Source organism: Artemia franciscana, chromosome 1 (genome assembly GCF_032884065.1).
Source record: "Artemia franciscana chromosome 1, ASM3288406v1, whole genome shotgun sequence".
Lineage (NCBI taxonomy): Eukaryota > Metazoa > Arthropoda > Branchiopoda > Anostraca > Artemiidae > Artemia > Artemia franciscana.
The window spans coordinates 30304743-30332707 of record NC_088863.1 but is presented as its reverse complement, the minus strand read 5'-3'; the positions used below and the strand labels follow the sequence as shown (position 1 = coordinate 30332707).

Genomic DNA, 27965 nt, shown 5'->3' with positions numbered 1-27965 from the left:
TGAGTTTGTCTTTGTGGCTATGAAACCGGATTTTCTCATAAAATGTACCTGCATCGTAGTTTGTTTCACGAAAGAACCTAACTTCACTTATTGAGTGTGTTCTGAATAATACAAAAGTACCCTTAGTATTCCATGGGGTAAAACCGTAGTTTGGTATTACAAAATGACAGAAATTGCCACTTTCCGGCGCCACGATCTTTTTGTTCACTTTAAAAGGGTTCTTGAACTTTTAATTTCTGTTCGATCGACTCTCCTCCCGATCTTCTTGGAACATCGGTTCGATATGATCACTCCCTGACAAAAAAAAAACGCAACGGTTATCTTTCTTCTGGGAAAAATGCAAAATTTTCCATTGTTGCAGATAGGAGCAAAGTTTTCTTTCTCATGAATTCGTAAACAGAATCCCTTATTTCAGAATCCCTTATTTTCTTCATTCTTTTTATTTATCTTAATCTTCCTTTTGCTACTTAATGTTACACGTGGGGAGAATCTTACAGGGAGGGAGGATGCGCCGGACCCACGAAGGACACTGGGTAATTTATAAAATTACTAAATTTTTGGGGTAGAGGAGTGAAACCCCTCCTGACAATTTAGTTTCATCTTGAAAACACAATTCAAATTTCAATAATGCCTGTATTACATGGTTTCCTTATTAAGCTATGCTTTTTACATTATCATTTAGCTGCATAACTATTTGAATTAATCAAAATCCCGTGGCTTATCTTGAGCTACGTGGCTTGAATTTTATTCATTATATTACTTTTTATAGGTTCTTTTGTAAGATATTTCGCACTTGCATGATGGAAGACTTGCTTTTATCTTGTAAAACTTATCTTTTTCAAATGAAGTGAATAATCCATTGTGTATGGAATATGGGCGGGTCCGCCTTTTAAAACGTAAAGCATTTTTCATTTGGCTTAACTAAACCTGTTCTTAAAAGCCTTTTGGGTTTGTACACTATACTCTTTTCATCGACGGATCAATGACGTATTAGTCAGACTATAGTTAAAATTTGGTTCGCTTAGCTTAATGTAATCGACCATACAAGTCGCTCCATCATAGCTAATTTTGAACGGTTTTTGCATGCTTGGTATATCTTTGATTAACCACAGAAAAGACTAACATGTGTTCCTTGGATAAATCTTATAATCATCATTCACTCCCTTGTTGCTATTAGCTTTTGGTCTCTTTTAGAGCTTTACGAATTTAAATTTATTTTTTCTGTATGCTTTAGGTTAGGTATTGTCACTGCCTAAGAATTCTTAACCTAAATTGTTTTTTTTTATTATTTCACCTTCTTATTCTTGTAATTCATTCAGTGACGTCACTTCACGAAAATATGGGGGGGCGAAACATATTTTCGAAATAAGGGGAATCTTTGTTTTTTTTTAAAAATTTTGTGAAAACACCCAAAAAGGCGTTTCCGTCGAGAATGTTCCCCAAAAGTATTTTTTTGAATTTAAGGAGAGGGTTGATGCCTCCCCGTTCCCCCTCCTAACTGGTGCTGGCTACTCTAGCTTCATTATGTCTTGTTATCCATTTCATTAGGCCAAGAACTAACATGTTAAGGTTTATCTCTTATTATAAACAGAGCTTCACCTGCTGTATAACGAAATATTTTGCAAATAATCATTCTTTTTATTTAAGCAATAAAATTGAAGACTGTCGAAACTGTTCGTGGAATATGAGCAAAATTTTTCCACTGGCATTTTTTTTATTGTATGCTGACTGTTATATTATTTCTTCGTTCAGGCCAACTGTACAGGATTTGCTAAAAAAAAATGGGGGGGTCGTATCTGTAGGGACATAGTATATTCTCATGCCTATAGGCAAAAAAAATCAAAGCAACGTTGTTATTCCGCCCAATTTTACCATAATAATCTCGTAAATAAGAAATTATTAAAGACAAGTTTGGCGACATTTTAAAACAATGTTTCTTTTATTTATCTTTAACAGATATAAGCTATGCCGAATTACCGTTCGAAAATAGCATTTGTTATAAAAAAAAAAGCTATCGGATATTATTATACTTGAAAATTAAATAGTTAATGCTTCATTTAAAACAAAATCTCATCAACCGTTAGCTCTTTTAGCTTCACATCCAAATCTATGCGCATCGAACCTTAGATGTATCAGACCATATGATTAGTCTATATATATATATAAGAAAAAATTTAAAGGTTTATTGGTTTGCATTAATGAAAAATTGAGGACATGCATATGCTCCTCTGTTTCTGTCTGCATTTTTCAGAATGGTGATGGTCTTTAATTCATCAGCCGCATCAATTGTGCCATGTCTAAACAGTCATGGAAATGTCCAGGTTTTATGATCAGCCTATTGATAAGTTTCACTGATAAAATAACCGCTCATTTCAAATCAAAAGTCTCTTCAAAGATTAAGATGTAATCACATACCACTCAATTTTCATTTGCCAAGATCTTTTGGTCTCTTCAGCATTATCATCTTAATCTGTCTGATTTTGTCGTCTAAAGCTTTTTATTAAGGAATATTTTTCTGAGCTTGACTATATCGTCGCTTTTATGCCTAAAGGTCATACCTGACATTTTCACACGTCTGAGGTAATTGACAAAAACCGTTTGCTAAGCTGTTCTCAATGGGAGTGTCAGCAGGATAATGTAGATCAGGAGGGTCGAATACACTTTACTCTGCTGATCCTTTTGAATGAATCTCAGCAGTAGGTTTTCAGAAATTATGGTCCTTATGTATTATACCGCCAACACTCAATTGCTTCATTTAAGAAGAACCTAAGTAGAATCGGTCTCATTCGTTAGTTTCTTTCGGTTTAGCGTGAGACAAGACAAAGACAAGTGACAGGATAGATGTGAAATATATAATTTGGGCTGTGTATTTGCACATTATGGGAGGGGGGAGTAAAGTATTTGGAAAGTGAGGTGAGGGGAGTGAGTGAGGTGAGTTTGAGGTTAGAAAACAATTCCTACTACATAATATGGAGAATCATTGTACCTAACACATTTTGCATGCAGACCCGCTATAATTTACCCCCCCCCCTAACGTGCAAACATACAATCCAAATTTGTTTCTAAAGTATTATATGCTAATCATATTTTCTTATATTTCATTAGGATTGAGCGTCAGAGAAACAGGTTCTGCTTAAATTAATCACTTGAGTGTTGTCGGTAAAATACATAAGTACCGAAATTACTTCAGAAATATGAAAATTAGACTCCACCTTTAGACGTAACAGTGACAATACTCATCAGGATGATGAACTGAAACCAGTAGTATTTGGTATACTTTAAACGTGAGAATCAAGGCTTTATCCATGGGGGGGGGTCATTTCAGGGTTTAATCTCCTCCCCCACTCGAAATTTTGTCCAACTCGTAAAAACGTAACAAAATGCATATAAAAAATTTTTGATGCGTATTTAGATTTGTTTTTGCACCACCACCGCCCCCGAAAAAAATTCGGATATGCCCTGAGGTGGGGGGTCAGAGCTTTTTCCTTAAGTTCGATTCTCCAAAAAAAAAATGTATATATTTAGGCCGAAACATCCGAATCCTTGCATAGCGTACGTTATTTCTATCGAAAGTGAAGGAGACAAAACTCATGCCTTCATCTTCAAAAAAGAATTCAAAAACACTAGGCTCACATAGCCTAACAGTTCCATGGGCCTAACTTACTCTTCGATAAAAAACGCAGCCTATTAGGAATTTTCGTTTTAAGACCCATGTTAAGAAACGTGTTTTCAATTACTATAATGATTACTATCATTTGTGGAGTAACATCATCTATTACTGACGAATCATTTCTAACTTGTTTATGTTTTGTGTGCTGCAATCTTTTTTGTGAAAAGTTCCTAGCTCCGTTCTAAACAGCCGTGTATGGTGTTCAATAAAATTTAAGAGTGTTTTCCCAAAATCAACAGTTTTGGTGAACTACAAATTGAATTAAGATCTCGCTATTCCCTTAATGTCCCTTTTCTTATGTCCTCGTATTTTGATTTCTATTATATGATTATAAGAAGGTCGTAGCTCAGCTCTGTTCTAAGCAACTGTGTGTTATGTTTAATAGCTATTTATATTACGTTCCAAACCAGTAATTAGAGTTGATAAAGTGTAAATAATATAAAAAAAATGCTTCTCTATAAATGTCTTTATTTTTATCTGATTGCTCAAAGTACATATTGTTTTTATTGCTTTTGAATAATTTATTTAAGTTCTAATAACATATTTGAATAGGGCGTGTAAAATAGATCATTTGTACATAGTAAAATCCCTCAATAAGCATTAGCTATATGGGAGGGACTTCTACACAGGGTTGGTACAATTATTTTTCAAAAAAGAAGTGGAAAAATGCGACATAATATTGGTCCTATAATGGGGCAGTCCGCTTGATCCCTGCTTGATAATCCAGGACTCGGTCAAACTCAGCTGTATCAAACTACTACAGGGCCCAGAATATGATTCCGGTGTTGGGCTTATGCGAAAGTATCTCCATAACAATCCAAAGAAGAAGAAGAAGGCATAATATTCAGGGCTTACTTTGTTCATAGTTAAAGAAAGGGAAAAAAGATGAAATGGATAATTTACCTTGTATCTGCAACAAAGGGTTCGACTAAAGCAAAACATAATATTCATAAAACTACATGTTTATTGGAGAATTTCCTCTCTTGTACAATGGCAACTAATTTGAAACCATCCATAAAATATTATTTATGATTGTGATATTGAAGTAATTGGGGAAACGGATGTTTCAATTGTGTACTGTCTTGTTTTAAGCCGATTGTTGGGTGATTTGTGCAATTAACAGTAATCACTTTGAAGCTAAAATAGATGCACTAGAAATGTAGATTTCCTCAGTTGTTGAATAGACTGTTGCCTTCATTAGTATGCAAGTACATGAACTAAAATTTTGGTCATGATAAGCGTGAAGTATGTTAAAGTCAAATTGCAATTCAAGCGATTAAGTGTACCAAATTTGTTTGTCCGTGTGAAGGTATTTGAGCTCAGCCAGCCACCATTATCGTGCTGGTGTGATACTGCACTTGAAAATGCTTTAATTAGTGTAGAAATTTGTTGTCTGGAGGAAGGAATATTTTCCTGTGTGTGATGCATTATTTTCCTTGAGTGACTTGGTCGTGATTTGTTTTGTTTAGTTTTTTTCTTGACTATTTTCTTTCTTTTTGTAATGATTTCTACAAAGGATGTTGGAGATTTTCTTTTAAAAATGAAACATTTTTTGTGAAGCTCTTATGGTGACATTTTTTGCTAAATATCCGGTATAAATGACTTGATCTTTTATTTTTGAAAAAATTGTGACCAAGTTTTGACAGTTGATTCTTAATCAGCTGTTTTAAATATTTAAAAAGTGTACATTTTTCTAGCATTCGAAATTTATTGTAGATCACTTGTTATAGGCCTCTTTGGAACATCAACGAAGTATAATCTTCATCGCTGTCTTACTAGTTCTTCATTTTATTGTACCGGTAACATTAGGCCTATGCTCTTATTTGCAATTGGAAAAAAATTATAATGTTCCTCCAAAATTATGATGGAAAGAGTTAATAGTAAAATGTAGATATGGTCTTGAACAAGTTAAAAGTATAACATTATAAAAAATGCTTGGTCATTATGAATAATTAATAATTTGAAAAACGAGCAATTAAAAAAATACATGTATTATATGCATATATATTTCTCCGTAAATTTAGGGATTAGGATATAATATTAAGTGGGTTAACAGATATGCTTAGTGACAAAATAATCAGTTGGTTCATTATATAGGCATACATGCATTACAAAAGTAAAAGAATTATTGCTAAACATAGAATTCAAATTCTAATAGAAAAGAATTTTGAGAAATAATTCATAATGAAAATCAAGAGCACTACCTGGAAATGTTCCTGGAGGGGGGACTCGAAGAGTTTTCTTTTAGCACGTAGCAGTATACGTGCAGTATATTAACAGTTTTAGCAGTGTATTCTACTTTTGATGAATTTAATGCCTTGTCGTTCGGGCGGGGGAGGTATCACCCCTACCTGGTGTCGCCCCTACTATGTTATTTAAATCTTTTACTTACTTTTTCTTTAATTGCATTTTCTTTTTTTTACAGATGAATATGACAAGTCTGCGAATGAGGTCGTCAAAAACGAAGAGCTTACCTCGCGATCTAGCGATGCTTCTTCCAGTTTTAAATCCAGATGGCTACTCACGTCCGCGATAGTTGTAATTTATTTAACAATTAGATAGACCCTGTGATAGAAAATCCCATGTGTATTATGTGTATTATAGTGTACAGCGTAACCCTTGTTATAAAAGATCGCGATTTGTTTTCGTTTGATATTCTTTGCCGATGGAATTGTCCATCGGCAAAGCTCCCGATCAATTTTCATTGGTAACCAGTGATATTCACAGATTTGTTCTTATTATGCGAGGGACAAAGAGGAACAGGACATTATTTTCAAATGCTAAAAAATGTGATATTCCCTTTGAGTTCATTTTTGACACGACCTTTCATTTCTTTCAGTTAAAGTTTTATTTTCTTTTTTTAGGAGTCTTTTTTTTTCTCTCTTTCTAGGAGTTTCTTTTTTTTGTGCCTTATACTACGTCAATGTAAGGCATGTCTGTTGGTTGGAGTGCCATATTCTTATTTATTATTTGTTGAGTGGTTTATTAGTTATTATTGTCGAAAGATCTCGCTAATTTTTCTTTTTGTTCTTCCTGTCTTGGTTTTTTACTGTTCTAACTTTAGAAAAAATGTAATTTTGCCAAAATGATCCATTAACTGTTCTAATATTTGTATTGGTTCAATTGTGTGAATAAAATAAAATCATTTTATTTAATTATCCTTTCGAATACTCAAGTTGAACCGGGAAAAATGACTGAAGCTCTTGTTTCCCATATTAAAAAAAAAAATCCAGTTGGGTACTAAAATCGAAATGCGTCTTTGATTTTAGATATAGTTTCTTGTATTAATACTATTTTTCGGTTCATGCCCATTAATTTGTTTCAGTGTCAATGTAGGAGATTGTTTTTGGTATTATTGCGCTTGATATGACAATATGAGATATAATTACAATATTTTAATATTTAATAGTTAACTTTAATATTCATGTGTTTTTGACTAGAAACAGCTCTAATTATACCAAAGCAATGTGTTTTTGTGTTTATAAAGAAAACAGAAAAAAAATTTATTTAAGCTGTAAATAATTATACTAAAATTGGATTTGGAAAAGGTCTCGTACTATGACCCCCTCCCCCCCGGAAGCTTTTGAAACTTAGTGAGTTAAACATTACAATAAACAGTTGTATTATTTTCCCTAACAAACAAAAAAAGAGGGAATGACATGAATTTTCAAAACAGAAAAGATCTGAGACATTATTATTAATATATATTATTACAAATGTAAATATTATTAAAAATATAATAAATATTTAAATACTAGAAAACAACCAAATAAAACGATTGAATTTCCATATTTAAAGGACAGCAAAGGTAAATGAATTAGAAATGATCCAGTCGCTAATTTCGATTGTTATTAATGATTTTATCCAGGCTTGCTGAAATTGATAGATTGACTTATTAATGCTCTCTTGGTCCACTTTTATAAATAATCTTTCATTCCTACTTCTCAAAACTAATTGACGGGGATACAAGTGTTAAGAGCAAGTTGAAATTCGGTTCTTAAAACGGGACTTGATATTTTTTGCTAATAAGACGACTCATCTTGGAAAAAAAATTAATCTTCTGCTGCCATTTGAAGTTCTCTGAAGAATATTATTTGGTCTATGTCCAAGAATATCTGCTTAATTGGTAATAGCGATTTCAGCGGACAATGAAATTCTTAGGGGCATAGTACAGATTCGGATAAATATGCATATCCATACCTTTAAGTGCAATATATCATCTGCGATCATCCTCATTGCTAAGTTTTATCATAAAAAAAAACATGTATCTCTCTTTGGGTGTCTAATTAGTTGGAACATTTTATCAGTTATTTCTTGAATAGATTATTATATTGTATCAGGCTTTATGCACTATGTGTCTGGGTATGAATTGGTCCATTATCGCCCAAGGAGGAATTGTGTTTTTATATAGCATCACTCAAAGAGTATGGGTAACTTATAAGACTGAAAGCTGGCGCTAGTGTCGGCAGAAAAACATCAACGTCATCTAACGCTTGGCAATACTGGTATTTTCCAAGCTTCATAATCGCTAATCGCTCGGTCAGTTTATTATCGTGAAAAAAAATTCAAGTTTCATTAAACGCTACATGCCGTTGATTTTTTTTTTTTTTTTTTTTTTTTTTTTTTTTTTTTTTTTTTTTTTTACCTATACTCTTTAGTATCACAATGAGAATGTTCCCTTTTTGACTCTGAGTAGCTTTGATCTGTGGTGTCAATTCACAGAAATTTATGGGGGGGGGGAGACAAAATTTGTTTATTTTTTTTGTCTCTTCAATGAAAATAGAGAAAATAGGCATTTTTCAATTAAAACAGCCCCCGAAAAGTATCTTCTAAAATCCAGGATGGGACCTAGGGAATTGATTCTCCCCCTCCCTCTAATTGATGCCACTGCTTTTGATGGCACTATAGACGTTCAGCTGACTCGAGAGTTAGGGCTGTAAACGCTTAGATTGAGCAATGTTAGCAGTTTAATAGCTTAGAATGTTTCTAGCTAACAAGATCTGTTAAAAGGTGGATATCTAATGAAAATACCCAACTTCGACCGCGCAATGTATTTTAAACTACTGCAGTCATGTTACTTAAAAGTTAAAACGAGAACACCCATAATTGTACAGGCAATTATGTGAACATTTTATCATTGCAATGTTTTTTTTAATATTTGCTGACTTTGTTCTATTATGGACTTGTTTGTCAACCAATACTAGGGTTGTCACCAACGTTCTCTAACAGGTGTCCCAAAACAGGATAAAACAGAATACAAACAGGTTAAAGAAAACATCCACCTAGAAAAATAGATTGCATTTAGCCTAGAATAGAATTGTTGTAATGACTTAAAAAATGAAACTTCATTTTTTCCAGAGTCTTAGTTTAACCAAAGAAAACAGAGCGTACTTTTAAAAAATTTTTAGACTCAAAACTGTTTGCTCCTTTTTATAGGAAAAATGCCTCGAAAATAAATCAATGCTACTCAAGTGCGCTTTTTATACGGAAGTTTAGGATAGTAACATCTCTTTTTCTCTTTAAATTTAACTTAAGGGTCTCTGATTTTTGTGTCAAGTTGACAGATCAACAAAAGACGAATTGGATGAAGAAAAACTAGCAGCTATGTTTTGTCAATCATTGTTAAATCTGAAGAAAAAGTCTGATAATCCATACTTCTTAGCTAGTCTCCTTTTTGTACGATTTCTTGTCTGATTGTTCCGTTGATGTGAACACTCGTAGTGTCGTGTCGCAGTAAGTATGCGACGTGAACGTACACTAAAATTTATTTTCACAGCTTTGTGAAACTAAACTTGAATTCAGCTAGCGCTTCTCTTAAATTTAAACTCAAACTAATCTAAAGCTAAGACTACAACTCCTTAAGATGCGTCGCTTTAACAAAAATAATGTTTAGGTGGCAACCCTCGTCAGTATTCCAAAGAATTTTGAACTCTCGTTTCATAATTTTTTTGCCTACCTTTTTGTATTTTCAGTGGATTTGTTCTAAAAGTAAAATAATCATAATACTGAGCCCGTTTTACTAGCGATACTCTACTAGCCATAACCTTAAAACAAATGCTCGTATTTCTATGCACTGTAGTTTGACTGGTAGGTAATATATATTGTAAAACTGTGTCTATGATTCTTTTTAGATTAAATGTGCCCTTTTTCCATCTTTTTTCCCTTGAGCAGCTATATTTATTATCTTTAAACAACCAGTTATCCAGTCTCAAGTTTTTGTATCTTTATGTATTTGAATCAAAATTGTTAAAATAGGCTCTGTTGTTCTGTACCAAAAATAAAAAAAAAAAAATCTTTAAACAACGCTGAATTTGCGGCATGGATTTACAATCTTAACGTAGAGACAAGCAATTTTGTGGCAATGTGGTGAAGTCAAAATATAGATTGTTTTAATATAAATTTTTGCTGGTTTGTCCGGAACTGACCTAGACCCTATTTATGTCCCTTTTTTCTGACTGAACTAGCCTTTATGCCTATGGGACGACAAGCATTAAAAAACTCTTTTGTGAGAGCCGGAGAAACATAAAAGATTTCGCCCTCCTCGCCCAAACACTAAATTCTAAGTTTTTACCCCCCCCCCCTTCCCTTTAAACACAAAAAAAAACTTCCTGAAAGTTTCTATCCCCTGCCATGAGCCAAACAGGGTATACCGCGCCAAAGTATGTAAAACATGCGTTACCCTTTAAATATTTTCACTTGCTTTCAGGTTTCAGGCATAACAAAGAAAAATAATATACTCTGTTGCGAGCATCCGAAAAGCAACCGCCTCTGATTGCAACAGTACTCTGAAAAAACCTTTGACTGTTGCATAGCATCACTTGATTGTTTCAAGATATAATGATTGGCTGGTTGTTACGGACACTTACCAATAATATAAAATAGGATGTCAGAACAAAGATTATACGACAAAGTTTTTGGGCTTCTTTCACTGCCCTTACATATACTGGGCCTAGAGCTTTTAGGTGAAGGCCTGATTTTGTCTCTTATTGTTAATAGTGCCATAACAAAATCTTGGTAATGGTTTAGCCCGACAAAATAAGTCCAAATAGAAACCAACCGGATAAGGCATTGCATTTTTTTAATTTGGTACAACCTTTGAGACTGTATAACTGGAAAAATATATTACCACCTTTTGATGATGTTGACATAGAATTCTCTTTTTATTTACGTATTTGATCATGTCTTTTGTTTCCGTTTTTGACAGTTTTACGGAGCGAATGTTGATGCATTGTGTTTGGTCAGTGTTGTCATTTATACTCTTTGCAGTGTTTATGCTCAAAATTACATTTAAAAGTTCAAATTTTGAAGGTGCACGCAACATATTTAAAAACAAGTTTATATTTTGAATTTCGGCTATATTTGTTCTGTTGCAGTGCTGAATGCAGCTCCAAATGCCCGTTATCTATTCTTATTGTGGGGCACTTATAAGGAAGTTGTCAGTAGAATGCTCACATCGAGCTTGTTTATCCAAACCCTTAATTTCGTACTTAAATCCGTCAGATATCTGTCCATCTGTTTTGTACTTATTATGTTTTTAGTTTTTTGTTTTTTTCTGGTTTCTGAAGCCCTCTACAGCTTCGGTGTCGTAATCTCTTTTTTGTTAGGTATTCAATAATAATCAAGGTGAAATCCTCAGTTCTTTTTTGGACGCTACGGAAAATTATTGATAGTTTTTTTTGTAAATTTTTTTGTACAGAATAAGAGTTGTATTGTGTAAAGTAACATCGTTTTAGTTCATTCGTAATAAGTATGGTTAGGATTTATCTAATTCCTTAATTTTCCCTGGTTCTCCCTCCTCCAAAGTTTGATTGAACTCAGACAAAATGCCTCTAGCAAAGCAGGAAAATACGAGGAGAGAGAGAGAGAGAGAGAGAGAGAGAGAGAGAGAGAGAGAGAGAGAGAGAGAGAGAGAGAGAGAGAGAGAGAGAGAGAGAGAGAGAGAGAGAGAGAGAGAGAGAGAGAGAGAGAGAGAGAGAGAGAGAGAGAGATCGGTATATTTAAAAACTATCGTAGCATAGCTAAATTCAGTTTTTTTGCAAAAATCATACATTTAAACAGAATTCATACACTACAACTCAGCATTAAAAATTATGTGAAGAAAGGCACAAATGAGTTGGCGTAACGATTAGTTCGTAGTTAAGGGGATCGAAGTTTATTTTGTAACCGAGTTCGGCTATTGGGAGGGGCTGGTTCGGGTAATAGTGATCAGTGGCTCTTATTGGCTAGGACGGATTTTCCAAATTGCTGAATAAGGTGTTCAAGCCAGACTTAAGCGGATATAAATTTAATTTAGCGAGGGCTTGATCATAGGGTATGTCACGGTTTCGGAGTATAATCCGTGTTGCTCTTTTCTGGACGCGCTCTATGTCGCGTAATAGGTAGGCTGTGTGGATAGCAGATGGAACCCCACACCGGGCACGCGTACTCGAGCAACGGGCGAACATAACACATGCAGGAATGGAGAAGACTTTCAGACTTCCCGCCCCACCACCTGGTATATATCTCAAAGCGCCACGTGTGCTGCACAGTTCTGCCACGTTTGGTACGCGCCACCATGGTTTTCTGAGAAAAAGCGACAACTCCAGAAAGATTTGAAATAATGTTGGTTATGCTGCTATTATCGAATTTGAGACTACTAGAAACGCAATTGAGGCTCGTAGACTTAAAAAGACTACCGTCATCTAGCTGTTGTCGGTAAAATCTTAAAGCTATGTATGCTTCTGTAAGCTCAATCAGTGCCACTAAACTGTTTGTGGCACTGGTAGTTTGTTATTCTTGTTTTTAAGTGCTTAAGATCTGACTAGCTTCAGTTTCCCCTTTACATTGGAGAATCGAAAACTACATCTGCTGCAGAGTAGCTGTAGATCAAATGTCTGCTACTTTTCATACACAGGAAAAAGAATTCACGGTGTTTCATCATAGTTGCAACTATCCATAGTTGCATAGTTCACATAAGCCTAAATGTTGAGGGGCGGTCTTCTCAGAAAAACTTACAACGAAAGAGTAACAAATATAAACGGTCTGATCGGTTGACGGGAAAACATTAGCTGCTCCCCGTTAAGCAGTAAAACTGAGACGATAGTCACTGTGAGGAAGATGGTCACAAAGCCTCTTTCAAAAGAAGATACAAAAGTCACCTAAAACCTCGGTAAAAGACTAGCGGCATATCAGATAATTAATTATAACTGGCGCGGCGAAATTAGGAAGAAAAAATAGTGATCTAAACGGTAATTTAAAGCTCTATTTCCCTTTGAAGAAGCAAAAAAAAAAAATCAGCAAAGCTTTGACAAACCGGGTCCCCGCTAAAAATTTGGCTCAAGCAGATCAAGCCAAGATTTTAAGGAGCTTAATCAGCTTCGAGGTATTGAAAAGGCATTCATATGACCTCTCAGTTTCTGAGGTAATACCACCTTGCAATGGCACATTAATCCCTAGACATTTGTTCACACACAATGGAAGATAATGAAGTATTGCGTAGTTATGCATTAACTATTAGGGGGTAGTTCAATGAATATTTTAGTGGCAAAAGGGTCCTGAAGCCTCAAGTTCAAGTTGTTTTATCAGGAATATATATACAACAACGGAAATCTGAGAAATAGATATCCCCCCCCCCTTCTGTGGACTCCATGGTCTGAAAAACAGGGACAGAGGAAATAAAAATCAGAAATCGAAAAGTGACTGCGAAATGGAGTATCCTTGTGTTATTTTTCATCATTAACCAGCTGAAATCAGGCGATATTACACTCCAAAACCCGACAAAAAAAAAACAAAAAAAAAAGAAAGAAGACGCCGCCATATTAGATCTTTACATTTAACGTTAAGAAAAATAAAGGGTTGTAATAAATATATGACCAAGCTATATTAAAGAACAATTCTATAATAAATCTAATTACCCCTCACTATTGATGATTCTGACTTATCCTTTAAAAATTCAACCAGCCGACGTTTGAAGGTGCCACAGGGATGACAATCCCGTGCCACATTTAGAAGCGTATTTTATGTTCATGAGTGAGTCAACAGTTTAAAAATTGGCGATATTCTCATATATATGACACACATATTGTATAGAGCAAAGAAATATACCTAAATGAGTCATTTTATTCTAAACGCATATTTTACAAAAATAGTTCATACACAGGATAAATCTGACTAATATAGCAATAATAAGTATATGATAAGACAAATAAGGTCATACAACGCAGTATCCAACATTATGTCTCATGAAATAAAGAGTAAACGAAAAATGAAATAAAGAAATAAACGAGTTTTTCCAAATGAAAGTAAATAGCGACATTTAAACTCAAAATGGGTATGCATTATCCTTCATATGGAAGGGAATTACGCCCTCTTTAGCCCTTCCTCCTCTTTTTAAGGAAATTTGTGTAATGCTTTTTCTGAAAAGATTTTAGAACGCACGAAAGATGAGCAATTGGTTGTTGCAAGTTTCTCTCTTCGAAATATTTAAAATGAAATTTTTACTATTTAGAACAAATACAACTAAATGCGCCCATTAATTCCCAAAGCACGTGGATAACAAAATTAGAACTTTTTTATTTATCACATTATTTTTGCGTTAACGCATTCTTATCCTTTATCACGTTCTTATTCTTATCACTGAGATCCCCAAAACAAACTTTAGTTTAAAGTAAGGACATAAAAAATTAAACATTTTTTGGCCCCCGATTCCATCTTAGGTCTATTCATTCCTGAAAATCTGGATTTTCTACGATTTTATAAAACTATTAATATTTTTTCATTGCTTAAATTTTCTCCTTTACTGCAAAAATGAATAGTTAAGAGAAACAATCCGAAATTTTGCTGTTTACACATAAGGCCGAACCAAACGGTTGTGCTTCCCAAATATAGACAAGTGTTTTCAACAATCAATCGAACGATACAACCGTCTGCTATTGAACAAATATAAGGTAGTAAGAATATGTAAAATTAAGTAAAAAAAGTAATGTTTTTCGAGTCAGAAGAAAAAAATGATATTCAGTAGTTAACAAAAACGATAAATACCACAAAATAGGATAGCCTAATTGGTCTTTCTAAAAACATCTTTCTGTAGGTAAGTCAATTACCTAATAATTTGAAGTGTTCAATCTTAAAGAGTTTAATGATATATGCATATTTTTTAAATTACTATTTGGAAACAAGATGTTAGGCTAAATTTTTGCATACTTTAATAATTCAGTTACTTTTTACCCAGTTTACTACCAATTAATGGCAGTGTCTATCTTTGGCTACAGCAATCAGGAAAATTAGACTAGAGCAACATGGCAATATAATCGCTCGTGAAAGATTGGGTATGTTATTTTTCTACTTTCCTACGGTTTTAACATATAAAATAAAGATGCAAATCTTGCTCTCGTCCCTTAGCCGAGATTCAGTTTTAGCCATCTATCAAACTAAATTTCTGGAATCTGGTGTATCGGGATTTTTAGATTTGAAACACGGTAAAAATCGGTTAAAAGATCATAGATTAAAAATTCAAATATTTCCTGGTTTTTGGGCAAGCTTAGATTCCTCTCTAAGACAAAGTCTAGGTGATATCATAATTATCCCTCGGTGGATGGATGGACCTCAGACTAATGAATGCAATAATATAAGTATATTGTCCTTTTGGTGCTAGTTACAGCTGCGGGCTTATCGAAAAATTTCTTGTTTCTGTGGTGACATATTCCTTAAAAATAATTTTTATAAAGGTGAAAGCCTTGCATCCTATGGGACGTGTCGTATTGAGACGATGGTAAGCTAAGTTTCTATTTTTCGCGGTGGAGGGAGGAGAGAGAAGATTAATGCTTATGTTCCATTTCAAACTTTAACCGCAGCAATGTTATTCTCATACATAGCACTAATCAATTTAATGTTTTTATCTGGTATAACATGCAAGGATAGGACTTACGCCAAAGCCCTTTTATCTGCTGAATCAAACGCGTGCCCATAACCAATAAACTGAGGACTAAAGGCGTTTCATGATTCAGCCACTTCTCAATTATTAATCTAAGAATAAAAATTTGGTGGACACATCCACTCCCCCTCCTATAACTACACTGTTCTTCTCTTAAAACCTTATTTACAGCATGTCTAAGTCTAAAAAGTGTTACCACACTAAGTAATTCGCTTCCTATGGAAACAAGGCTAAAACGCCTCAGTAGTGGAAAAACTCAGTCTTGTCACCTTTCTCATTGAGGGGTTTAATTAAGTTTTTTTCCTATATCTCTAGGTACTTCCCCTTTTTTGAAAATTATGTTCAATATTCTTCAGTAATTCATATCTAACTTCACAACTACTATGTTCAAAATTCATTTACACCACTATCAGTACCTGGGGCCTTAATTTTTATCCTTTAATACTGTTCTTCCTCGCAAAATGAATCCTTCACTTCCAAAAGTGTCATGAACTTTTTCATTCTTTTTTATGTAATTTCTGTAACTTTGTTACGGTTTAGAACATTCTCAAGATGTTCCGCCCGTCTCTCTTTATCTCTTTCCTTCTTACTTATCGTGGTCCCGTTCCTATCTTTACCTGGGAAAAGTCCAGTTGACTATTTCCACTCAATTTTTTAGATGCCAATATAATATTTTATTATTATGCCGTCTGGCTGCATCTTTTTCGTCCTCAGCAATTTTATTCATGACCTTCACTTCACACCCCCTCAATTCATATTTTAATGTACTATCTACTTTCATTACATTCCTCTTATTTTCACATGATGTATCACTCAAATACTTTTTGTACAGGCTCCCCCTCTTATTTTTTACTAAACTTAAAGCATTTCCGCCTATATTCCTTACTGTGTTCCTAACTTTCCTCCCTAAGACACCATCTACTGCTTCACAAACTATCTTCCTAAAATTCTTCCACCCGACTTCTACCTTGTCCAATTTTAGACTCATTAGTTTAATATCCAACTAGTGCCTGAAAAGTTTTCTCAGATTTTAATCCTGGAGTCGATTAACATCATAACTAAAGAAAGCTACCGATCCTAATTTTTAGCCTTTAACCTCGACACTACTAGGTAGTGATCTTTATTTTTGACATCAATAACAGCACTCCCATATACTCGGGTATTTATTATCAATCCATAAAATCCCCTCACTAAAATACCATATTTACACCTGAGATCCTGTCTGTTTGTCGCTACTATCGCTACTATCTCCAACAGTTGGTTCTAGATGAGCATATACTACTATGGCTAAAGCCTTGCACTTTTTAGTCATAAAATGAGCAACTAGCATTCTATTATTACTTCCTTCCCAAACTAATCAAGATTGCTCCCGAACCACAAAGAGCTAGTAAAAATACAAACAAATACAGATTTTTTCGGGGGATTTTGGCTTTTAACGTTATAAAATGATGTCCGGAAGGCCGTGAATTGGTGTCAGAGAAAACAAATTTGGATCAATCCATTACAGATAATCCAATCATGACAAATTCTGATTTTGCTGAAAAGGTTTTCAGTTTGTTCCTAATTGATAGCGTACGCTGAGTTTTTCTCCATATTTTTAGGGAACCTACATACTTGAGATGAAGCTCAAAGGCGTGAAAACCCTCAAAAAGGAAACTTCGAAACTATCGAAAAAAGGACCAAAACTTGGGATTTTCTTTTGAAATTTGAAAAAGAACTGTTACGAACGAGTTATTGGATCTTAATAAAATTTGATATTTAGAAGGACCTCGTAACTCAAACCTCTTACTTTAAATCCCGAGTGGATCTAGTGTTATCGGGGGGAGTTGGGGGGGGGACTGGAAATTTTGCAAAAAGCTTAGAGTGGAGAGATCAGGATGAAACTTGGTGGGAAGAATAAGCACAAGTCCTAGATACGTGATTGACATAACCGGATCAGATCCACTCTCTTTGGAGGAGTTGGAGGGGGGGGGGCTAATTTGGTAGTTAGGAAAAATTAGAAAAAATGAAGTATTTTTAACTTAGGAACGGGTTATTGGATCCTAGTGAAATTTGTTTTTTTGGAAGGACTTTGGGTCTCAGAGTTCTTATTTTAAATCCTAACCGGATCCGGTGATAATGGGGAGGGGGTTGGAGGAAGAAACAGGAAATCTTGGATAACGCTTAGAGTGGAGAGATTGTAATGAAACTTGGTGGGAAGAATAAGAACAAGTCCTGGATGTGTGATTGAATCAACCATACCAGATTGGTTCTCTTTGGGGGAGCCGGGGGGGGGAGATAATTCGGAAAAAAACTGAAAAAATGAGGTATTTTTAACTTGCGAACGGGTATTCGAATCTTAATGAAATTTGATATCTAGAAGGGTCTTGTGCTTCAGAGCTCTTATTTCAAACTCCGACCAGATCCGGTGACATTGGGGGAGCTATAGGAGGAAACCGGAAATCTTGGAAAATGGGAAAATTGGGGTATCTTTATCTTAAGAATAGGTGATCGGATCTTAATGAAACTTAATATATAGAAAGATCTTGTATGTCAGATGCTCCATTTTCAATTTGAATCGGATCCAGGGACATAGGGGATGGAGGGGCGAAACAGAAGTCTTGGAAACCGGAAATCTTGGAAAACACTTAGAGTGGAGAGATCAGGATGAAACTTGATGGGAAGAGTAAGCACAAGTTCTAGATGCGTTATTGACATATCTGGACGAGATCCGCTCTCTTTGGGGGAGTTGGGGGGATTTCCAGTGCTTTGGGGAGTTTGGTGCTTCTGGACGTGCTAGGAAGATGAAAATTGGTAGGCGTGTCGGGGACCTGCACAAATTGACTTGATAATAGTCGCTCCCCCGATTCGACTATCTGGGGGGCTGGAGGACAAGGAAAAATTGAGGCGTTTCAGGGACCTGCACAAACGACTTGATAACAGTAGTTCCCCCGATTCGACCATCTCGGGGTCGGAGGAAGAGGAAAAATTGAAAAAAGAGGTATTTTTATGGCACTTGGTATTAACCAAGTGACATATAGCAATCGCAAATTCTGTCGGTCTGTCGGTCCGGGTTTTGCTACTTTAGGCACTTCCAGGTAAGCTAGGACGATGAAATTTGGCAGGCGTATCAGGGACCGGACTAGATTAAATTAGAAATAGTCGTTGACCATCTGGGGGGGGGGGGGTGGCCCGTTAATCCGGAAAAAATAGAAAATTTGAAGTATTTTTAACTTACGAACGGTTGATCAGATCTTAATGAAATTTGATGTTTGGAAGGATATCGTGTCTCAGAGCTGTTATTTTAAATCCCGACCGGATCTGGTGATATTGGGGGGGGAATCGGGAGGGGGAAACCTAAAATCTTGGAAAACACTTAGAGGGGAGGGATCGGGATGAAACTTGGTGGGAAAAATAAGAACAGGTCCTAGATACATGATTGACATAACCGGAATGGATCCGGTCTCTTTGGGGTAGTTGGGGGGGGGGGGGTAATTCTGAAAAAAATGAGGTATTCTTAACTTGCGAACGGGTGATCGAATCTTAATGAAATTTGATATATAGAAGCATATCGTGTCTCAGAGCTCTTATTTTAAATCCCGACCAGATCTGGTGACATTGGGGAGGGGGGTTCGGAGGGGGAAACCTAAAACTTGGAAAACACTTAGAGTGGAGGGATCGGGATGAAACTTGGTGGGAAAAATAAGCACAAGTCCTAGATACATGATTGACACAACCGGAACGGATTCGCTCTCTTTGGGGTAGTTGGGGGGGGGGGGTTAATTCTGAAAAATTAGAAAAAAATGAGGTATTTTTAACTTACGAATGAGTGATCGGATCTCAATGAAATTTGATGTTTAGAAGGATATCGTGTCTCAGAGCTCTTATTTTAAATCCCGACCGGATCTGGTGACATTTGGGGGGGAGTTGGGAGGGGGAAACCCAAAACTTGGAAAACACTTCGAGTGGAGGGATCGGGATGAAACTTGGTGGGAAAAATAAGCACAAGTCCTAGATACATGATTGACATAACCGGAACGGATCCACTCTTTTTGGGGTAGTTTGGGGGGGGGTGTGTTAATTCTGAAAAATTAGAAAAAATTAGATATTTTTAACTTACGAACGGGTGATCGGATCTCAATGAAATCCGATATATAGAAGGATATCGTGTCTCAAAGCTCTTATTTTAAGTCCCGACCAGATCTGGTGACATTGGGGGGGGGGTTGGGGTGGGAGAACCTAAAATGATGGAAAACGCTTAGATTGGAGGGATCGGGATAAAATTTGGTGGGAAAAATAAGCAGAAGTCTTAGATACGTGATTTATATAAATGGAATGGATCTGCTCTATTGGGGGGGGGGGGGGTTAGTTCTGAAAAATTTGAAAAACTGACGTATTTCAACTTACGAAGGAGTGGTCGGATATTCACGAAACTTAATATTTAGAAGGACCTCGTAACTCAGATCTCTTATTTTAAATCCCGACCGGATCTGGTGACATGGGGGAGGGGGAGTTGGGAGGGGGAAACCTAAAACTTGGAAAACACTTCGAGTGGAGGGATCGGGATGAAACTTGGTGGGAAAAATAAGAACAAGTCCTAGATACATGATTGACATAACTGGAATGGATCCACTCTTTTTGGGGTAGTTTTTTTTTGGGGGGGGGGGGTTAATTCTGAAAAATTAGAGAAAATGAGGTATTTTTAACTTACGAACGGGTGATCGGATCTCAATGAAATCCGATATATAGAAGGATATCGTGTCTCAAAGCTCTTATTTTAAGTCCCGACCAGATCTGGTGACATTGGGGGGGGGGGGGGGTTGGGGTGGGAGAACCTAAAATGATGGAAAACGCTTAGATTGGAGGGATCGGGATGAAATTTGGTGGGAAAAATAATCAGAAGTCTTAGATACGTGATTTATATAAATGGAATGGATCTGCTCTATTGGGGGGGGGGGGTTAGTTCTGAAAAATTTGAAAAAATGACGTATTTCAACTTACGAAGGAGTGATCGGATATTCATGAAACTTAATATTTAGAAGGACCTCGTAACTCAGATCTCTTATTTTAAATCCCGACCGGATCTGGTGACATTGGGGGGAGTTGGGAGGGGGAAACCTAAAACTTGGAAAACACTTAGAGTGGAGGGATCGGGATGAAACTTGGTGGAAAAAATAAGCACAAGTCCTAGATACATGACTGACATAACCGGAACGGATCCACTCTCTTTGGGGTAGTTGGGGGGGGGGTAAATTCTGAAAAATTAGAAAAAATGAGGTATTTTTAACTTACAAACGGGTGATCGGATCTCAATGAAATCCGATATATAGAAGGATATCGTGTCTCAAAGCTCTTATTTTAAGTCCCGACCAGATCTGGTGACATTGGGGGGGGGGGGGGGTGGGAGAACCTAAAATGATGGAAAACGCTTAGATTGGAGGGATCGGGATGAAATTTGGTGGGAAAAATAAGCAGAAGTCTTATATACTTGATTTATATAAATGGAATGGATCTGCTCTATTGGGGGGGGGGGTTAGTTCTGAAAAATTTGAAAAAAATGACGTATTTCAACTTACGAAGGAGTGATCGGATATACATGAAACTTAATATTTAGAAGGACCTCGTAACTCAGATCTCTTATTTTAAATCCCGACCGGATCTGGTGACATTGGGGGGGTAGTTGGGAGGGGGAAACCTAAAACTTGGAAAACACTTAGAGTGGAGGGATCGGGATGAAACTTGGTGGAAAAAATAAGCACAAGTCCTAGATACATGACTGACATAACCGGAACGGATCCGCTCTGTTTGGGGTAGTTGGGGGGGGGGTAAATTCTGAAAAATTAGAAAAAATGAGGTATTTTTAACTTACGAACGGGTGATCGGATTTCAATGAAATTTGATATTTACAAGGCTATCGTGTCTCAAAGCTCTTATTTTAAGTCGCGACCGGATCTGGTAACATTGGGGGGATTTTGGGGCGGGGGAATCTAAAATGATGGAAAACGCTTAGATTGGAGGGATCGGGATGAAACTTGGTGGGAAAAATAAGCAGAAGTCTTAGATACGTGATTTACATAAATGGAACGGATCCGCTCTATTGGGGGGGGGGGGCTTAATTCTGAAAAATTTGAAAAAATGACGTATTTTCAACTTACGAAGGAGTGATCGGATCTTAATGAAATTTTATATTTAGAAGGACCTCGTAACTCAGATCTCTTATTTTAAATCTCAACAGGATCCAGCATAATTGGGGGGGGGGCAGTTGGGGGGTACCGGAAATCTTTGAAAATACTTAAGACGGTGAGATCAGGATGAATCTTGTGCTTTAAAGCTCTAATTTTAAAACCCGACCAGATCCTGTGACATTGGGGGGATTGGAGGGGGAAACCGGAATTCTTGGAAAACGTAAAAATTGGGGTATTTTTATCTTACGAATAGGTGATCAGATCTTAATGAAATTTGATATTTAGAAGGAATTCATGTCTCAGAGCTCTTATTTCAAATCCCGACCAGATCTTTTGACATTGGGGGGAGTTGGAGGGGGATATCTTGGTAAACACTTTGAGTAAAGGAATCGGGATGAAGCTTGGTGGATAGAATATGCAAATGTCCTTGATACGTGATTGACCGAACCGTACTGGATTTGCTCTCTTTGGGGGAGTTGGGGGGAGGGGTTCAGTGATTTGGCGAGTTTGGTGCTAGGACGATGAAAATTGGTAGGCGTGTCAGGGAGCTGCACAAATTGACTTGATAAAGTCGTTTTCCCAGATTCGACCATCTGGGGGGCTAAAGGGAGAGGAAAAACTAGAAAAAATTAGGTATTTATAACATACGAGTGGGTGATCGGATCTTAATGAATTTTGATATTTGGAAGGACATCGTGACTCAGCTCTTATTTTAAATCCTGACCGGCATTAGGCCTCTTATTTTCCTTTTAAATCAATCTATTGGTTCATAGAATTTTGTTAGAGCTTATACCATATGATCTCTTGGCTCTTAGCTCTTCATGCCTCGTCACAAGTGCCATATGAGCTCTTAGCTCTTGTTAACTTACGAATGGGTGATCGGATCTTAATGAAATTTGATATTTAGAAGGACCTCATGTCTCAAGAGTTCTTTTTTTAAACCCCAACCGTATCCGGTGATATTGGGGGGAGTTAGAGGGGGAAACGGGAAATCTTGGAAAACACTTAGAATGGAGAGATTGGGATGAAACTTGGTGGGAAAAATAAGTTTAAGCCCTAGATACGAGATTGACATAATCGGACTGAGTCCGCTCTCTTTGGGGAGTTGGGCAAGTGTTAATTCAGAAAAATTAGAAAAACTTAGGTATTTTTGACTTATGAATGAGTGACCGGATCTTAATGCAATTTTATAGTTCGAAGTAATTCATGTCTCAGAGTTCTTATTTTAAATCCCGACCAGATCTGGTGACATTTGGGGGAGTTGGAGGAGGAAATCTTGGAAAACAGTTAAAGTGGAGAGATTGGGATGAAACTTGATGGGTAGAATAAGCAAATGTCGTAGATGCGTGATTGACGTAACCGGACATCTGCTTTCTTTGGGAACTGGTGTCTCAGAGCTCTAATTTTAGATCCTGATCGGTATTAAGCCTCTGATTTTCCTTTTAAATCAATCCATTGATTCTTAGAATTTTACTAGAGCTCATACCATATGAGCTAGGCTCTTGGCTCTTCTTTCCTCGTCACAAGTGCCATATGAGCCCTTAGCTCATTGTTTTATGAAGTAATTTAATGGCAATATTACCCTAATCAGTCTGTTAACATGAACAGCCAGTGAATAAAATCCATTGCCCCTCCTAATATTTTGGCTAGTGATACCTCTGGTCAGTACAAGACCAAGTCCACGAGAAACAATTAATGGTAGTTGTTAGTCCCAGTCTGTTATATCTGTGTACCTCCATTATAAGACAACTCTCTTATAGTCGTTACTCATTCGTATTTTCAAATTATTTTCTTTAACCTTTATATTACCCTTCTATGATAAATCAATAGCCAAAACCACAAAACAATTAAAATAAATAAAAATGTAAAAATAAATCCTAGAAAATATTCTACACCATTCTGCCTGTATTTTGGAATATAGGTAGGATATTCCAGAATTCTTTCCTTCCGTAATAATTTTTAATTTTTATACTTTCTTTTTGGCTGCTCAGTTCTTAATGTGGGTTGAACTTTCTGCAGTGGGGGAGGGGAAGGGAATTTTCCGATAGGAATGAGCCTAGCACCAGATAAAGGAAAGAAGGCCTTAGCCCCCTGGCCTCTTTAAAAGATGCGAGAAATTGATAGAACAGACTACTCCTAAGCCCCCTAAAATGTCTTATTCATCGATACCCCCCCCCCAAGGAAACTAAAAAATACATCTGTGCCTGACCGTCCTTCACTCAGAGAAGACATTTTAACAATAGCAGATAATGTGGGAGATGAGGACGTTGAAAGGACATCTCTTATAGTGGTATTTTAATAAGAAATAATTGTTTTTAATTATCGAAGGATTGTGAAAGATGGTGAATTTAAGTGCAAAATTTCTTTTGCCTCCTACTTATTAATTAAGGAGATTTTTATTAATTAAGTATTTATTAAGAAATAATAAATTCACTATTGTTAATTGATATATTAATTATTAATTTATTCGTTAATCAATTATTATAATTGTTATAATTAATCAATAATTAATTATAATAATTAATTAATTAATTAATAACTTAATTAATTTTTAATTAAGGAGAATTGTTAATTGGGAGAAATTAATCTATTATTTAAAAAAGAGGAAGAGATAGAAAAGAGGAAGTAACATCACCCGCATTTATATAAAACTGTTTAGCAAAACTGCACTTATGTAAACTGTTCGTTTTAATATGATCAATTTCTTATAAGGAACAGTTCTTTTAATTTGATTAAACAAACACCCTTTTCGCTAAATATCTACAATATTTAGCAATTAATCTGGGTGTGTGAGAGACAAAATAACCGTCAATAATCACCGAGTTTTCTCTTCGTGAGTCTCGAAATATAACTATTGTCCTCAAATATTTTTCACATAGTTCACCTGAATTTTGTGTTTGTCGTTTATTCCTCCTCGTCCCCATATAAATCTTTGTACCTATGACAAGATGGTAAGGATTCTGTTTTCGGAACTAAATTTAAAAATAATTGGAAAAAAAGAATGCTTATATTCTGTGTATACTCAAGATTAAAAACATTTTAATAATAAAGTTGACGGTTATTTTGGTTAGATTGCTTAATTATTATCAAATAGGTAGTAATCAACATTCATTTTTAACCTTTAACTATCAAAATCAACTATTTTTTTAAAGAATGATCTGCATTGTATAACTCACTTAGAGTGTTGCTACTTTAACACCAGTCTACCAAACAGTTCGTGGAAACGAACAAAAACTAAAACAAAACTAACAAGAGCTCATATGGCACTTGTGACGAGGTCAGAAGAGCCAAGAGTCAAGAACTCATATGGTATGAGCTCTAGCAAAATTCTAAGAATCAATAGATTGATTTAAAAGGAAAATCAGAGGCTTAATACCGGTCAGATTTAAAATAAGAGCTCTGAGACACGAGGTCCTCCTAAATATACAAATTCATTAAGATCCGGTCACCCGATCGTAAGTTAAAATTACCTATTTTTTTCTAAATTTTCCTCTCCCTCCAGATGATCAAATCGGGGAAGAAACTTTATCAAGTCGATTTGTGCAGGTCCCTGACATGCCTACCAATTTTGCATTGTCCTAGCACGTCCAGAAGCACCGAACTCGCCAAAGCACTGGACCCCCTAACTCCCCCAAAGAGAGCGGATCCAGTCCGGTTACGTCAATCATGTACCTACGACCATCAAGTTTCATCCCGATCTCTCAACTCTAAGTGTTGTCTATGATTTCTGGTTTCCTCCTTCAGCTCCCCCCAATGTCACCAGATCTGGTCGGGATTTAAAATAAGAGCTCTGAGACATGAGTTCCTTCTAAATATGAAATTTCTCTAAGATTCGGTGTCCCGTTCTTAAGTTATAATACCTCAATTTTCCTAATTTCTCCGAATTGACATCCCCCCCAACTCCCCCAAAGAGAGTGAATTCAGTCCGGTTATGTCAATCATGTATCTAAGCCTTGTAAATATTCTTCCCACCAAGATTCATCCCGACTGGTCCACTCTAAATGTTTTCCAAGATTACCTGTTTCCCCATCAAACTTTCCCAATATCACCGGATACAGTCGGGATTCAAAAAAAGAGCTCTGAGACAAGATATCCTTCTAAATATCAAATTTAAGTTAAAAATACTTCATTTTTTCTAATTTTTCCAAATTAACCGTCCCCCAACACCCCTCCCTAGATGGTCGAATCGGGGAAACGACTATTTCTAATTTAATCTGGTTTGGTTGCTGATAGTCCTGTCAAATTTCATCGTCCTAGCTTATCTATAAGTGCATAAACTAGCAAAACCGGGACAGACAGACCGAGAGACAGACCGACAGAATTTGCGATCGCTATATGTTACTTGGTAAATATCAAGTGCCATAAAAACGAACAGAAATTATTCCGTATATAAAAGTTATTGTCCCCTCCTCAACGCCTCGCTCTTTACGCTTAAGTTTTTTTATTGTTTTAAAAAGCAGAGTTGTGAGAAAGAGTCAAACTTTAGCGTAAAGAGCGGGGTGTTGAGGAGGAGACAATCCCTTTCATGTACGGAATGATTTCTATTTGTTTTAAGTTTTAATGTCACTCCTCACTTTCAGTTGAAAAAACTTGTTTTTTTTTTATTTAATATAGTAAGGAACGATGCTGCTCAATAGGACCCGAATCTCTGAAAAAAAACGGAATTTTTATATAAATGAGGTACATCAAAAGAATCAGCTTATTATGCTGATTCTAAATATGCAAGATTCGCTAAGTTTAGTGGAGCCTGATAAAATTTACTGTATTTTCGAAAAGGGGGGAAATACCCTCTAAAGTCAGAAATCGTAAAGAAAATCACACCATAAGATTCGACGTATCAGAGAACCCAACTGTAGAGGTTTCAAGCTTTAACTTACAAAAACGGGAAATTCTGTATTTTGTGAATCATGGATACGTGTTTATTTTGTTGTTTGTTTGTTCTTTACATTAGAGTTGACAACACTTAGAGTTGAGAGATCGGGATGAAACTTGATGGTCGTAGGTACATGATTGACGTAACCGGACTGGATCTTTTTCTTCCTTTTTTTTTCTTTAATTTTCCCTAGGGTGATTATTCCGAGCCAATGGTCCTAGAAGATCAACAGAGGGTTCGTTCGAACGAAAATTCAAAGTTGTGTTGCCCTTTTTAATGACTAAAAAGATTGGGGCTAGCTAAACTTTTTCGTATATTAGAAGGGCTGCCCCCTCCACAATTTTCTAACAATTCTGTTCGTAGAGTTTCGGTTACTATTGGGGCGAGTCGCTCCTTACTGACAGCTCGTTGCCACGAACAGTTTCAAAGTACAATCTATGGGTTGTTAAATTGTTTTTCTTCTTGCTAATTCCTATTCTAGCAGTATTTTAGGGGGGAAAATGCCAGTTCAAACTATCATTCTTTTAGAATCAAAATGAAGAATTCATTTTTTCAAAAATTACAAAAAATCATAATTATTTTCCACCGTAAAGATCTATTTCTAGAAATACAGGAAGAGGGAGAAAAAAAACGATATCATTTTTGCCAAACATTTATAAAACCAAAGGTACCATGTACATACCCGTACTCAGGAATTATTTTGCGGGAGGAAAAAACTAGTAAAAACAAATTTATTTCACAGTTTGAAAATAAAGTAGCCTAATTATGTATTATAAATTATATTATATAATCGAGTATAAATACTCGACAAGTGAAGTTTGGTCAATGTTAATGAAATAAAACAAATTATGATGAAAATATAATACTTTATCCGCAAATCGACGTTTTTCAAACATGGTCAAGTTTTACACTTCCAAAGGTGTTGCTCCTCATAAGAGAAAAAATACCCAGCTATTTAAGGAAATTTAGGATCTCGGGTTACGGGGGCAGGGCCTTGTACCCCCTTCCTGCACGTCCCTGGTTTTACAATAAGCATTACCAATATACTTTTGCCAGCGCATCTCAGAATCCTCCACAACGGGAGAGGATAAAGGAAAATAATAATAGAAAAAAAAACAATGCAAAAAGTAAAAGATAAAAATTTGTTTTTAAGTAAAAAAAATGTACTTTTTTATGGTATCAAACAAGTGATACCTTGGCATAAAATCCTAGGCAGAATGACAGGCCGTCATATCAGGAAAAAACAATGTTTGAAGAAATCAAAATATTATTTTCAATTTTTACGTTTTTTTTTGTCTTTCAAACCATTATGACCGTCTGAATGAGCCAGTGTTCAAGTATTCTAGC

At 35.9% G+C, this 27965-nt stretch overlaps 1 protein-coding gene across 3 annotated transcripts in view; it reads left to right on the top strand.

The window, feature by feature from the left end:
* The window catches only part of LOC136028403 (ephrin-B2a-like), a 251227-nt gene extending 239835 nt beyond the window's left edge, over positions 1 to 11392 (top strand). For all 3 annotated transcript variants that reach the window (XM_065706239.1, XM_065706248.1, XM_065706229.1), the window contains one exon: positions 6096 to 11392. In XM_065706239.1, coding sequence (XP_065562311.1) covers positions 6096 to 6232 — 137 coding nt within the window. In that variant the 3' untranslated portion in view covers positions 6233 to 11392. The remainder of the gene's footprint in view (positions 1 to 6095) is intronic.
* The last annotated feature ends 16573 nt before the right edge of the window (positions 11393 to 27965 follow it).